General features: G+C 37.8%; 1 protein-coding gene across 3 annotated transcripts in view; it reads right to left on the reverse strand.

Annotated features, from left to right (window-relative positions):
• Window positions 1–2,932: 2,932 nt before the first annotated feature.
• FILIP1 (filamin A interacting protein 1) overlaps window positions 2,933–14,703 on the reverse strand; it is a 192,671-nt gene continuing 180,900 nt past the window's right edge. For all 3 annotated transcript variants that reach the window (XM_082668783.1, XM_082668784.1, XM_082668782.1), the window contains one exon: window positions 2,933–6,739. Coding sequence is in view for 1 of the 3 variants with exons in the window: in XM_082668784.1 (XP_082524910.1) it covers window positions 6,699–6,739 (41 nt within the window). In the remaining 2 variants the exon portion in view is untranslated. The remainder of the gene's footprint in view (window positions 6,740–14,703) is intronic.

A 14,703-nucleotide genomic window follows, 5' to 3' on the forward strand; every position in this document is an offset into this window, starting at 1 on the left:
ATTGGTGTTGTGATGAAGATTTTGCAAGTTCACAAATAACCACAGTCAGTAATCAGAAATACAAGTCAAGCAAGATATTTTAATGGTTAATCTCATTAGAGGAAAGACAGTGACACCAAAATTCCTTAGTAGACAGTCTAAGAACTTTGTTTTGGGAAGGAAATAAGGTTTCATTTCTCGTAATTCCACACTTTCTTTAAATGAAAGAACATAACTCCAATGAGACCTCAGACTTCATAACTTCCGTTGTATAGAACCTCAGTCAATTACATACCATGGCACATAGTTTTCCATCATTTATCTATTACAGGTACCATCAGTTATAGATAAGGTCTTCCTTTCAAATACAATGTTGCAGTTTCTTGTTTGACAGCCAACTGACACATGTGTAACAGAGAAATTATTTTTAAAAGGGGAGGGGCCATGGAGGAAAGAGACTTTCCTTACTCCATGAGAAAGACAATTTGCCAACAAACAATTGAAATATAATGAGGTCAGTGCCATATAAAATGTGTGCACAGGGACTTATAGAGGGTCTGGGGAGGTACCACACCTTATCCTCTTTATGATGTCAAAAACTAAATTGTGAGGAAATTGGTCCTAAGGTCTAAGTGATATTGTGGTTCTCTATCCAGGAGAGAAGAGAATCAAAATTAAAGGGAGGTACAGAAAGTTGAACCTTATACTACACTTATTATTAATAATTTGCAAAACCATATACCCTGGTTGATCATGTTCTTATTCTCAAGCAAGATCTTAGCAGATTGCCATTGCCCTAGAAACAGAGATCTCTGGCTCCTTCCACATCTGGGAGATGCCCAGTTTGTTAGCTTATGTAGTCCATTTGTCCCACTGCCTACGTGCACCAGTGCTCTATGTGGGAACAGGTGCTTAGCCTCTCTGTGAATCAAAAATGACTGACCACAACTCTCTTGTTATGATAGCACAGACCATCTGGTGATCTGATAAGATGAGGGCCCTTTGTCCTTGCACAGAGCATATCTTCCCTTAGAATCAGTGATTACTGAGAGTTTTCTCTTGTTAAATCCAGATACTCTGCATCTGAAACCTTCAGTGGGTCCAGGGGCTTCTGCAGGGGTAGAATCACCAGGCAGGTCAATTTGCTGAGGAAGACCTGGCACAGAACACGCTGCTAAAGGAGCAACCCTTTGGGATTAGGAGTCAATAATTAAGTGCCTATAAAACACCCTGCCATTTTTTTTTTTTTTTTTTTTTTTTTTTTTGCGGTGCGCGGGCCTCTCACCGTTGTGGCCTCTCCCGTTGCGGAGCACAGGCTCCGGACGCGCAGGCTCAGCGGCCATGGCTCACGGGCCCAGCCGCTCCGCGGCATGTGGGATCTTCCCGGACCGGGGCACAAACCCGTGTTCTCTGCATCGGCAGGCGGACTCTCAACCACTGCGCCACCAGGGAAGCCCCCACCCTGCCATTTTGACTATGCATATACCTTGTTCTCAAGGAGGAGAAAGAAATGGGAGTAAGAGTCAGAAAGACCAACACTGAGTATGTGTTTATGGTCATGGAAAACTTCTGTGAAGATTAGGAGAGAGCAGCTGGAAGAAGGGATTATATTGCCTTTTGCAAACGTTTATCCAGTATATTCTATTCACTGTGAGGAATATGCAAGTCCTGCCTCTGAGAAGCTTACAGTCAAACTAGGGAGACAGCGTTTTACACCAATGCCGGTCAATATAAGGCAGAATGGGACAGACAAATGGACTCCTGAAGAGAAAGAAGAAAATTATTTTATCCTTAGAGATACTTATCTCTGAAAGAGATGTTGGAAATAATGCCAGGGAAAACTAAAGGAGGACTGATTACCTTTAAAAAAAATAATGATCTGGGAACTGCAGGGAACTGGGTTCCTACCATCATCTGTGGATCGGGTTGCTGTGCCTGGGACCATGCAGTCACTAGGGTTGCCCCAGCTGAAGACAGACCTCAGTGTTTGACATTTTTCATACGTTCCTTGGGATTCATTGAATACAAATTCCAAAAGCAGACTTTAATGACATTCAGAGAAAGAAGAGTTTGGTGCAGTGTGCCTTATTGCCAGCAAACATGGGGCCCAGAGAAGTTGCTCCGGTTTCTCTCCCTAGGGGAAAAACCTGTCCTCACTAAAAGTGACTCTAGCCCAGGACTCAAAGGCAATAATCCATTTGAACGTATATGATGGAAAGCCTGAGACCCCTTCTCCCAGGAAGTCATGAAATAACAGTGCTCTTAAACTGTGTGCCCCAAAGGGCTCCCCTCCTCCAAGAAGAGAAGCCAAAGAGCTGCGATTATGGGCAAGACCCCTAACATCTGCAGCTTTCCTGTGGAAGGCATCTTTGGGTAGGCATCAGCCTTGCCTGCTTTTTGGATATGTGTATCTTTAAATAATAGGAGAAACCCATTCCTTTGTCCCCAGTAAGGCAAAGATACATTCGGATCGGCTATGGCAATGGACCACCATTTCCGGCACAAGGCTGACAAATAAAAGAGATCAGAGCACAACCCCACAGTCACCCCCAGCACACTGCTGAAACCATTACCCAACTGCCCCTGTAGAGGCTGGCTGAGGACTGCTGGAAAACCTCAGGAGCGTTCGCTCTACCGAGTAATCCCCCTTTAGAATGACAGCGGAATGCAGTGGGAAATATCTGAATGTTGATGGACAAAGCATTTGGGGAGGCTAAAAGGGGCGAGGGAAGCCCTGCAACCAGCTGCGTCTCTTGGTGTCTTGCAGTTTTCATCTCACTAAGGAATCAAACTATGATGTAACTCCAAGGAAAAGCGTCTCTCATTTTGGCAGATCTGCTGTACTGCTTCTGCGTATTCACAGTCAAGACCACCATATTTGAAAGAAAATACAAAATGCAGAAGGGAAGACTATTTTAAAGCAAACAATTTTAAGTAAAAATAAAGTTGAATACTCATTTTAAATGATTTTAATTTGATGAATATTATGTTCCAACTCAAAAAAGAATATTGCACAATGCTTTCATATCACAATTGTTATTTTTCTCACTCTGGTGAGATTTTGATAAACATAGTTGGCTTTGGAAATAATACAGAAAATGTCTTAATTGGTTAAATAATTTCAATAGCCTGTGAAGAACTGAAAGTAGGATATTACATTCATAGAAAAAACAAGTACATATCCATAAATTCACTCGGCTGTAGTGAAAAATAATAAATTTCTCATGGATTTAACAAAACTTAAAGGAAACAAAATTGAGAATGCTGTGAAAATAGAATGTAGCTCCAAAATTTTTCGATGCAATCTTTTGCTTTTGAAAATCCATTAAACCTTGCAAGACTTCTAAGAATACCTGATCACATTGTAAGTCTCTTATATTGGAAGAGCTAACATCTGATATTTTTAAAGCAAAATCTAAAGAAATACAGATCTGAATTGTTAAAATAACAAAATCTGTGAATGGTGAGGTAAAATTACCCAAATAACATAAACAAACAAAAAGAAAACAACACCAGAAAATAAAAGAATCATGTCATGGCACCTATAAATATTTCTGTGTAAATTTATGAATCTATGGCATTTTCCCTAAGTAACAAACACAGTTTTCATCATTTAGTTATGGAGTAAATGCTGAAAATTTAAGAAAATAAAATTTTAGTGGTCACTAAGCAAAATTAATTCCATGAAACTCTCCCAATTTTTATGAATTTGTTACAACAATTTTTGTCATTTTTCCTTTTTGCCTTCTCATTAGTATTTTTAGCAGAGGCGTAAATGTGGGAGTCCAGAGGGGCATATAGGCCTCAGATGCCAGGTATACTTTTTTTTAAACTTCCATCTTGCATTTTTGTTGTTTTTAGAATTGTTGCTCATCAAATTCATGAACACACCCTACTTTTGCTATGTTTTTTATTTATTTCCAGGAAAATTCAACCACAGTATAAATAGAAAAGGCACAAACATATTAAAGGCATTGTCTGATACACCATTTACTCCTCATCACTGGTTTTTAGAAGCTGTGAATTATTTCAATAGTGTTGGTGTCTCTGTTAATGTTTAAGCTAGATATTCCACACCATGATTTTTTTTCAAATGGTTGTCCTAAGATGCAGTTCATTCTGCACATTTTGTGGCCATTCCAGGCATCTAATATCTGGAATATTTCCTCTACCACTAACTTCATCACACCCTAATATTTTATGACATACTTGAAAAAAAATCTTTGTAGAAGATACCCTCAAAAAACATTCTCCTCTCAAAAAGAAAAGGGCAACATAATGGATTAGTTCAATTATATGCCTTAACCTAGAAACACTGATTATGACTATATTTCAGAAAACCTAATTATTCCATTCAAAACTGATTCTCATTCATACTGATGATTGGAGATTTGCTTATAATAAAAGCTATAGAAATCATGTGAGTCTGGGATGGTGCCAGGATTGCCCATGGGGGGCAATTTTTTCAATTGGATGTTGATATTGGAACATGACTATTTATGATCTTGCTTGTTTATTCATCAGATAAGGATATGACTATTTGGTGTTTTCTATTTTCTGTTAATTTTTAATATTCTATTATTTTATTTCAAGACAATTTTTTTATTAATTTAGGTTAACTTTACTCATCTGTCACTCAGATTCCATTAGAGTTTGAAGAAAGGACTTAACCATAGCAGAGGCAGAAAAGAGCTCTGTATCCATCTGAATGACTTGGATCACACCATCACCCTCACTCTGCTTTGCAAGTACCAAATTTCATTATAAATGCAGGAGAAATAAAAACTGTCGATCCAAATGTATATAAATTATTTGTAATATTTTAAATTAAAATCAAGAAGTATTTAAAGTTTTATCCTCTAGCCTGTTCACTCTTGGTGTAATAAAATTCCCACATGTTCAGAAAGTTATTTGCGTCAGACGCTAGTTTGTGATATATCGGAATATTTTTGCCATCAGAAGTATAAGCATTGGCAAACAGGGAACTTAACTGTGAGTCAAAAAATACAACAATACTAGATAAAACCCTTTTCTCATAGAAATTGTCTTTACAGTTCAGAAACGTTTTCAGAAATCAAAAGTCATAACAATTTTTAAAATCTTCACAGATACACACTCTAGTTTTCTTAATCAGTAACGAAAGGCTTGCAGGTCTGTGATGCGTTCACAATCATTCATGCTAGGACAAACCTACTGTAGCATTTCTTTTACTTACAAAAATCAAAACTAATTTTACATAAAATATAGTTATTTAATTTATAATAGCTACTGAATATGATTTGCTAATTCCACAAGGTATACCTTAAAACCTAATGTTTCTGTTCCAGAGATGAAGTGTGGATTTCCCTCTTGGCCTTAGGAACCTGGATAAAGCTGTGGACTGGAGAAATGGGCCAATAGTATTACTTGTGTACTTTCTAGTTATCCTTGTGACACTCAGAGGCATTCTTTCTTTAATCTCAGTAAAGTGACATGATACATGATTTCTGCACCTAGAAAATGTGTCAACTCTTCAGTTCTCTTTCAGTTATCTTTCTAAAGACCTTACTGAAAACATGTCGATATTAACAAAGTCTTTTTTAAAAAAAACCTATACTATTAGGGTTTCAAGTAGATTTCTGATGCATATTTTCACATAAACCTAAATTCAACAGCAGGTCTGACACTGAGATTTGAGTAATGTATGTTTGCTTTGAATCTTTAAAGAACATATTCTCTAACCTATATGTGGTTATAGATTATCCTGTCCAAATCCTAGCTATCAAGAAAAAAAATAGTTATCTATCTTGGGATTTCTCCTACCATATTTTAAAAAGATGCTGATAGCATCTAGGCCAGTTTTTATTTTCAGGCTTTCATTTGGGTAGATTGTGAGAAATATCCTGATATCACAGTCCTTATTATAAGTCCTGTACATATAAGTAAACAATGCAAACAGAAATATAATTGAACTGTCAGTAGAAGATGTTCCTGTAAGTCTTACTGGTTAAACTCATACAGCTCCTTCTATTAATTTCTTCCATATGAAAACCAATTCATCCAAGGTTTTGGGCACAGAGCACTAGAAAGATCAACTTTAAAAACCGGCTTAAGTATTTAAGCTCTTAAGTCAGTGTTATTTGTTAGTGTTGTACCATGGTCAGAAGCACAGCATTGTACAAACAATAATGACACCTCTTCCAGAATCTCCTGCTTTGGATTCACGTCTTGAATTTACCCCAGGAAATATGTAGAGTGTTGTACTTTCTTTCTTTTTTTTCAGAAATAACAAATGGATGAAAGAAAATAAGTATAGGTTACCATTTTGAATGCACCACTACCAATACTTTGAAGAACTGACAGTGTATTCTACAGATACATGTGCCATAGACTATGAAAAAGGAAACACTTTAGTAAAAAATCACATTACAAAGTGTATTATAAAAATAAATTACACAGCATGTGCCCATGGACCTGAAAGCTTTGCAAAAGGAAGAGAAATTTATTTTGACATAAAGATTGGATTGCTCTCATGCTACGTATTTTTATATTGTCAGCAACACCATGTTCAGTTTTTACATTTGTATCCTCAAAAAAATTCACTGGAAGTAGAAAGTTATTTCCAGTCATGATCAGTAGCATAGAGGACCTTAGTGATGGTGGAGAGCTGGAGAAATACTATCCGTTCAACAGGGACTCAGAAGAAGTACACACACCCAGTGTGTGCTCGGTTTACCATTTCATCTGGAGTTCATACGTAACTGGTGGATGATGATGCTTTCTACAAAGAGAAGAAAGACACGGCATTTTCAATTAAACTGAGACTCAAATCAGTAGTTTATGTGAGGGTCAATACCATATCATTTCGCTAAAAGACCATAGGTGTTAAACAAGAAAACAAACAAAAATAGGTTCATGAGCCCAATAGCTTCTCCTGCAGATCTTTCCTATTCTTGGGTAAGTTCTTTATATTGACACCGGAGCTTTACCCCTAAATTCTTGAAGATTTTTAGAAACCATGTCTAATATTCTAACAATATTCGATTGATTTTCCCCAAGCAAAGCACTGAACACAAAGACAGTCATTACTATATACAAGTCCCATAGTGGAAACCAGACTATTGCCTAGAATTTCTGTTCTGAACGACAGTCACATACTTTTACTTGTTTATGGGTGTAGATTTGAGTTTTAATAAGGAAATATTCATTATTCCCAAGAAGTCACTACATACAGATGACTCATTTTTGTCTCTGATTGTTGCTTTTTGCATAATTCTGCATATGCTCTTAAATCTGAATTCATTTTTATAAAAGTAAATAAAAATAGATTCAGAAATAGCAATTAGAACAGTACCAGCCACAATGAGTAATATTTATATTTATTTGATTGATTTCACTTTTAACCTTTATGCCTTTGTGAACATTTATCATCTTTTTCTTCATTATGTCATCGAGGCCCTACTACATGCCCATCACTGTGCTGGGCATGGAACTACGCTGGTGAGCAAAATGAAGCAGGGCCCTGCCTTTGCTGAGATAAAAAGCAGAGGAGAGAAATAACGAAGCCTCAAATTGTTTCTCTGTCTGAAAAATGTATTAACTCCGGGTCAACTAATGTCAACGTTTATGAATAGCGTGAGGAAATTGCCACCTATTATGTTCATGTTAGTCTCAAATTCTTACTATTTACATTTTTTAACATGGATAATTAATATCTAAGTAAACATTAATTAAAGCTCATTATGTCATAGACCTAGAGGTTTACTTCACACTGACCACTAGGTGGAGATATTTCCATTCCTTCCCTTGACCTTTCCGAATTGAATTTGGGATAAAACAGATAAAGTAAATACATAAATGATTTATATACTTAATAATAACCTAGCTATGAAGGTTTTTAAAAGCTTTTAAGACATAGGTATGATTTTTTACTGTACCAGAAACCCATAAAAATCATTATCTCGTTTTATCTTTGGAAAATTGTTCTAGCCTCAAATTTTTTCAGGGCCTAAAATTGTATCAAAACCTTCAGGTAAAAACTAAAAACACTAAATAAAATATTATGCAGGTAAAAATCAGGGTCTCACATTAAAATGTTATTTCCCACTCAACACTTTTTCTTTTTAAAAATTTCTATAGTAGGTTTCAAAGAGGGAAAAGACGTAGGTCTCAAACCTCCTTAATAGAATTAAAGTATCTTCCCCATTTTCCTCCCTTAAGAGATCATAGGAAACATACACTTAAAAGAGTGAAGTCTAGAATTGTTCTTATTGTATACGTAATTCAGAATGCCTGTGCCTTTGTTTCCTCATTACAAAATGAGGGTATCAGATATCATCTCTCAAATCCCTGGCAGGGCTAATATTTTTTTACTACAGTACCTTCTTCTCTCCCCTTGAGTGTGCAAACCTCTAAATTCCTAGAGTTGCCTTCTCCTAATCCTAGCATCTTATAGATTCCATAATAATAATGGCTTTTCAAGATACATGCACCCCAATGTTCACTGCAGCACTATTTACAATAGCCAGGACATGGAAGCAACCTAAGTGTCCAGATGAATGGATAAAGAAGATGTGGTACATATATACAATGGACTATTTATTACTCAGCCATAAAAAGGAAAATGAATTTGTGCCATTTGCAGCAACATGGATGGACCTAGAGACTGTCATACTGAGTGAAGTAAGTCAGACAGAGAAAGACAAATATCATATGATATCACCTATATGTGGAATCTAAAAAACTGGTACAAACAAATTTATTTACAAAACAGAAATAAAGTCACAGATGTAGAAAACAATTTTATGGTTACCGGGGGGAAGGGGGGAGGGAGGGATAAACTGGGAGATTGGGATTGACATATACACACAACTATATATAAAATAGATAACTAATAAGAACCTACTGTATAGCACAGGGAACTCTACTCAATACTCTGTAATGACCTATATGGGAAAAGAATCTAAAAAAGAGTGGATATACGTATATGTATAACTGATTCTCTTTGCTGTACAGTAGAAAGTAACACAACATTGTAAGTCAACTATACTCCAATTTAGAAAAATAATAATAATAGCTTTACAGAATTAGTATTTGGTGAAAATACATATGGCAAGAGTACACACATAGAAACAATGTCTTGGTTGGACCATTACATCTTATTATTATTTTTAAGGTAGCAAACTGGTAATCCATGCATGATATATATATTAAAGCTATTAATCAGATTATGTTACTAAAAAGACTATCTCAAAAATATTTGACAATGCCAAATAAGAGAGTTTATTTTATTTTATTCAACTTCAATAATAAAAGATGGGGTTTAATATTTATGTACATAAAATTTACTTAAAGTAAAACAAGCCCAAGTTATTTTATTTTATAACATAGAGACATATCTCATCTTGTTTCTAAAGACAGTGAGATAAGATTTATATGATAGTGGCTCTATCATAGAGACATATTTCATCTTGTTTCTAAAGACAGTGAGATAAGATCTATATGATAGTGGCTCTATCATTTGAAACTTATTAAGCATATTTGTTAAATCTATGTTTGCTTATTATCTATGTTTTCCCCAAATCTGTAAACTGACTCAGATAAGAATTACCCAGCCAATACACAAACTTACGAGAAATAAAAAAGTTTGTTTTCAGGTATTAAATTTTGAAGTGACATTACACAGCAAAACTATCTGATGCATAAGGAGTTCATGGTTGCCAACAAAAATAATAATAAAATAAAAATGCTTCAGGGATTAATGCCATTATTTGTGCATTTTTTTTAAGACAGAATTCCCAAGTCCCTTCCTTTTTTTTTTATGATTTAGTACAATAAAATAATGTTATAGATTTTATTGAAGTTACAAAGTCAGTGAGCAAATCTTTTTTCCATCTACTACTCTGTCTTCATTTCATCTCAGAATAAGACCCAAATAAGTCATTAGGGACCTCTAAGGTGACCTAAGTACAATCAGATGTCATTCTGTAATCTAAATTTTACTCTTTACAGATACCACTTTTCTGACATTAGTAATCTATAGAATATATGAGGAAGATTGAGACCAAAGCCACAGTTAATTACCACCTCTATCAGCAAACTCAAAATAGAGAAGCATTTAAATTTGGGGCCTTCTGTTGTGTAGGTATTTAATAACAATTTCCATTTTTCTAACTGGAAGAAGAAAAAAACCCTCTAAATCTTAATCAGCATATGTACATGGGGACACTGGATTTTTACATATATTTTTTATATTAACAGTTGACCAAAGCACTTTTTCCTCTATGTGTTTCTCTCAAGTGTTATCTTGAAGTTTTTTTTCTTGAGAAGCTTCATGTAACACATTAAATACATTGTTTTCATAATATTATTGTGAAATGAATTCATTCTTTTATTACACTAGCTATTAGATAACTTCCATGGAAAGGAAGTTTAATGGATTATCAATTCCAAATTACACTTGATTTCTGACCTTACAAAGATGACTTATTTATCCTACTTGGGTGGTATCCCCAAAACTACTGGCCAGCCAGATGACTTGAGATCCAAAGTTGTATACATAAGACAGGATTTGGGGAGAAATCTGGGGGGAGAATGTCTCTTGAGTGCTACAGTGGGGCAACCTGGTAACAAACTGGAATTCTGATTCCTCCCAGGAGAACCCCTTGGCTGTGGAGTAAGAAAGATGTATTCCCTGAAAAGTCAGTGCCTTCCTCCAGAGCAGTGCCTCTGTTTACGCCCTGCCAAGCCTCAAGGGGACTCTTGAGCTCTGAATTTTAAAAATCAACTCTAGTAAATGAGACCACATCACTTCGATAGCCTCCAAATTCATATACCAAAGACAAAGCAAAGCAGAAGTTCAATTTATAGCAGGACTTTGCATCAGCAAAGGAGGGCTGCTTTATTCACAGGAAACTGTACACCAGCGTTACAGAAAACATTTCCTGTTGGATTCTGCATCAGTTTGGCCAGTTCCCTGTTCCATGGCTCCTACCCCCTGGAGCTCTGCCTGGAGAGCAAGGCACTGGTTTAGGGCTCTGCCTTTCTTCCTCCACCAGCTACCAAACCCCAGCTTTGACCTTGCTGCCTGCTGGGGGGTTTATCCTCCTGCAAAAATGTCCGCATTCTCTACACCTTTCAGAAGTAGGAGTGCCTAGATATCGTTTACTTTTAAGGTTCATTTTAAGAAACTGCTTCAGTATTCAGTCCTGTTCCTATCACATTCAGACGTTAATCAGAGTTCTGATAAAACATCTGTTTTAAATAGGAAATCCAATAAACTTCCCCTGTTGATTTGGACTTGTATTCTTCTTTTGGATTCAGCTCGGCTAATTAAAAATACTTCCGCTAATCAGTTCTGTCATTTGCTTCAGGAAACTTTGGAATCAGATGATACAAACTCTCTTGGGGTTTCTCAACCACCTAAGAGTTTATTTGCTTCCTTACAGAACATTTTCCACTCCATCATCAGGCCAAATCTTCCCCTCACCCGCCCCCCCCAGGTTGCAGGAGTTACCAATCATCGCAGTTATGATTGGTAGATTTTTTTTCAGGCAAGCTAATTGTTACCTCTCACACAGATTACGGTTCCCCAGATACAAGCAAATTGGAACTAGTTATTTCATAGAGAACATTAATTATAAATAAAAACTAAATGGTGGGAAAATAGCTGAGTACCTGAGCCAAACATGCTCAGGTTCTACTTTTTAGACACAGGTGTTAGATGCTAGATGCTGAGATCAGCTTAGGTTGATCTAAGTCTACGGTGGGTCACAGGATAGCATGGGATATTACATTATGTGTGAAAATTGAGAAGGGCACTGTGTTTTTTAGATAAGGATAATGTTCATCAAATTGCTGTTTTGAGAACTTTGACACACAGGGTTTCTATGTAGAGAGCTCAATATCTCAAATCCTTTGGCCATATTATTATTTTAAAATATTATTTTTAGTCTATGTATGAATATACACTTTGCCCACTTGAAGTGGTTTACTCGTATGAAATCCTGAATAAGGTACTGGGAGAAACTGAAGCCCTGGTTTCATCATTAATAAGATAATGAGACACTCTAAGCATTGGGGGTTTTCTTGTTTTGTTTTTGTTTTCATCTTTAATAAAAGGGATAATTATCGACCTCTAAAGTCTAGTTCATTTCTAAACAGCCCTTGGCTTTGCAATTCTGTCCATCACACATACATATATTAGCACAAGTAGAGAGGCCAAAACTACTTTTACCAGATAAGCAATTAATTATTAGTTCTTAGGAAAAGCATTATGGCAGACTCTTTTAAGTCGCTCACTGAACAAGAGTGAAGCGTCTCACCTTATCACTCTAAGGAGGAATGCCAGAAGCATAAAGGATCATAGCTGAATGCTAAGCCACAAGCCAAGGTAAGGTGGTTTGCCAAAGGTTGCACAGCCTTCCTCTGATCTCCTGGTCAGTCCTATGTCAGGAATCTAGTCCGTAGTTGAGCAATCCACCTTCTCTCCATGTTCGCCTTAATATCTATCCTCAATCTAAATCCTGCTTATGGATGGTGGTGTTTGATCCCTTAAAACGGAAGCCTCTCTGATCTATTTTAGAGGGTCCTTCATGAAACTGAAGAGCGTGACAAATCACCTGGAACTTTTTCTTTCCTGAAGTGCTTTCATGCTCCTCTGGGGGAGTAAGAGAGGATGAGCCATTCATAAATAATTCAAGTACGTTTGTGCTTCACAGGAAGCTCCCAGACCCCCTTAGCTCTCCACACGTGTGATAGCTTCAGAGGCAAGAACTCCCCGGTCCGGGACTCCTGGCTGTTTTGCATCCATTACCTGCCACCGAGCCTTTGGAGGGACATAGCAGTAACTTACACCATCTAGAATGGCAGCACCCGGATTTCCCCTAACTCTGCTCCCTCTTTCCCTCTGTGCTCTCACGCATGATGTGTCAGCACCCTCCTTATCATTCTCACAGGTTTGTATTGCAAACTAAGGAGGAAGCAGGAACACCTCTTTCTTCTCCAACTCCCAGCCGTCCTCTGACTGTTAGTTTTCTTTCTCTACAGTATAAGTACCAAGTTTTTTAGAGCATTTGCTATAAAAATGTAAAAAATGACAGGCTTTAAACCCTGGCTTAGATTCTGAAATAATGGCTTGTCTTGTTCATGGAGGCAAAGTTCTTAAAAGAGATTTTGAACAGAGGACAGAACCACCAGAAGGAAGTGTCGGAGGAAGGGCAACCCAGGGAGAAGAAACAAGTTGAGAGAGTCAAGGGAAGGTGGTCTGGCCACTGTGCGGGGCATTCTGTGGGCCTGGGGGTGGGAGTCCAGGAGAGGGGAAGGGAGGGTGGGGAGGCAGGCAGCCAGATCACAGAGCCTTGAGTGCCGCACCAGGGAGCTGGCTTCGCACGCTGTGGATAACGATTGGGAGGGCTTCAAATGGAGGAGTGAGATGATCAACTTGCACTTTGAAAAGCAAAATGAAAAATGAATCAGGAAACGTTGAGGCTGGAGATTACGGGATCGGTTGGGAGAGTATTAGAGTCATCCAGATGAGAAGTAGTTAGAACCTCCACTCAGGCAGTGATGGGGAAAATGGAGATGTGGGTGCAGCTGCCTCAGGTGTCAGGGGTTTGACAGGGGTACGAGAGACTTGCTGAATGAGTCTCCTTGGTGGGCGAGGGGGAAGGAGGGGCCTGAAGTGGCTTCTGGCTTTCTTGAGTGACTGGGTAGCTCAGGACATTCCTCCTGAGGTGCAGAATTATAGGAGAAGGAAAAAACTTGGAAGAGGGATGGAGGGGTTGTTGAGAATGGCTTTGAGAGGAACTAAGTTGGAGATGTACAGTGCCACGCTGAGTGCATGGTTGGAGATAGAGGTTTGGTCGTCATCAGCGTATGGGAGATAACTGAAGCCATGGGAGTGAATAAAGTAACCAGAATGAGCATGTAGTGTAGGCAAATGGCTTTTGAAAAGATAAGGAGAACAGCAACCCTTAAGATGCATGCACAAGCAACATGGATGGACCTAGAGATGCTCATACGAAGTGAAGTAAGTCAGACAGAGAGAGACAAATATCATATGATATCGCTTATATGTGGAATCTAAAATATGATGCAAATGAACTTATCGATGAAACAGAATCATGTACACAGAGAACAGACTGGTGGTTGCCAAGGGGAAGGGGGTGGGGGAGGGATGGATTGGGAGTGTGGGATGAGCAGATGCAAATGATTATATATGGGATGGATAAACAACAAGGTCCTACTGTAAAGCGCAGGGAACTCTATTCAATATCCTGTGATAAACCGTAATGGAAAAGAATATTATAAAAAGAATATATATATGTGTAACTGAATCACTTTGCTGTACAGCAGTAATTAACACAACATTGTAAATCAACTATACTTCAATAAAAAAAAAATGTATGCATACAATAAAGAGCCGGCAAGGGAGACTGAGGCAGGGCAGTCAGAGAAGTTCAATGAATCCAAAGGAGATTAGATGTCTCAGTCACAGAGGGAGAGGCGCATAGCCTCACTCTGCTTTCACCCTTACAGAGATCCGGGGTTTATTCTGTGAAAAAACTGACCTAACAAGTTCTGGACCTAGGCACAAGAATGGGCTGAACGCAAGGGAGTGCCTAAACTGTGAGATTCTCCACTTCATCTCCCTGATCTGTTCCCGGAACGCAGGTAGCCTGCCTCAGGAAGGTTACTGGAGGATTTTTCTCTGTAGAAACTACTGGAAGATGCGCTTCGATAGGT

The sequence above is a fragment of the Grampus griseus genome, assembly GCF_964374135.1.
Source record: "Grampus griseus genome assembly, chromosome: 13".
NCBI lineage: Eukaryota > Metazoa > Chordata > Mammalia > Artiodactyla > Delphinidae > Grampus > Grampus griseus.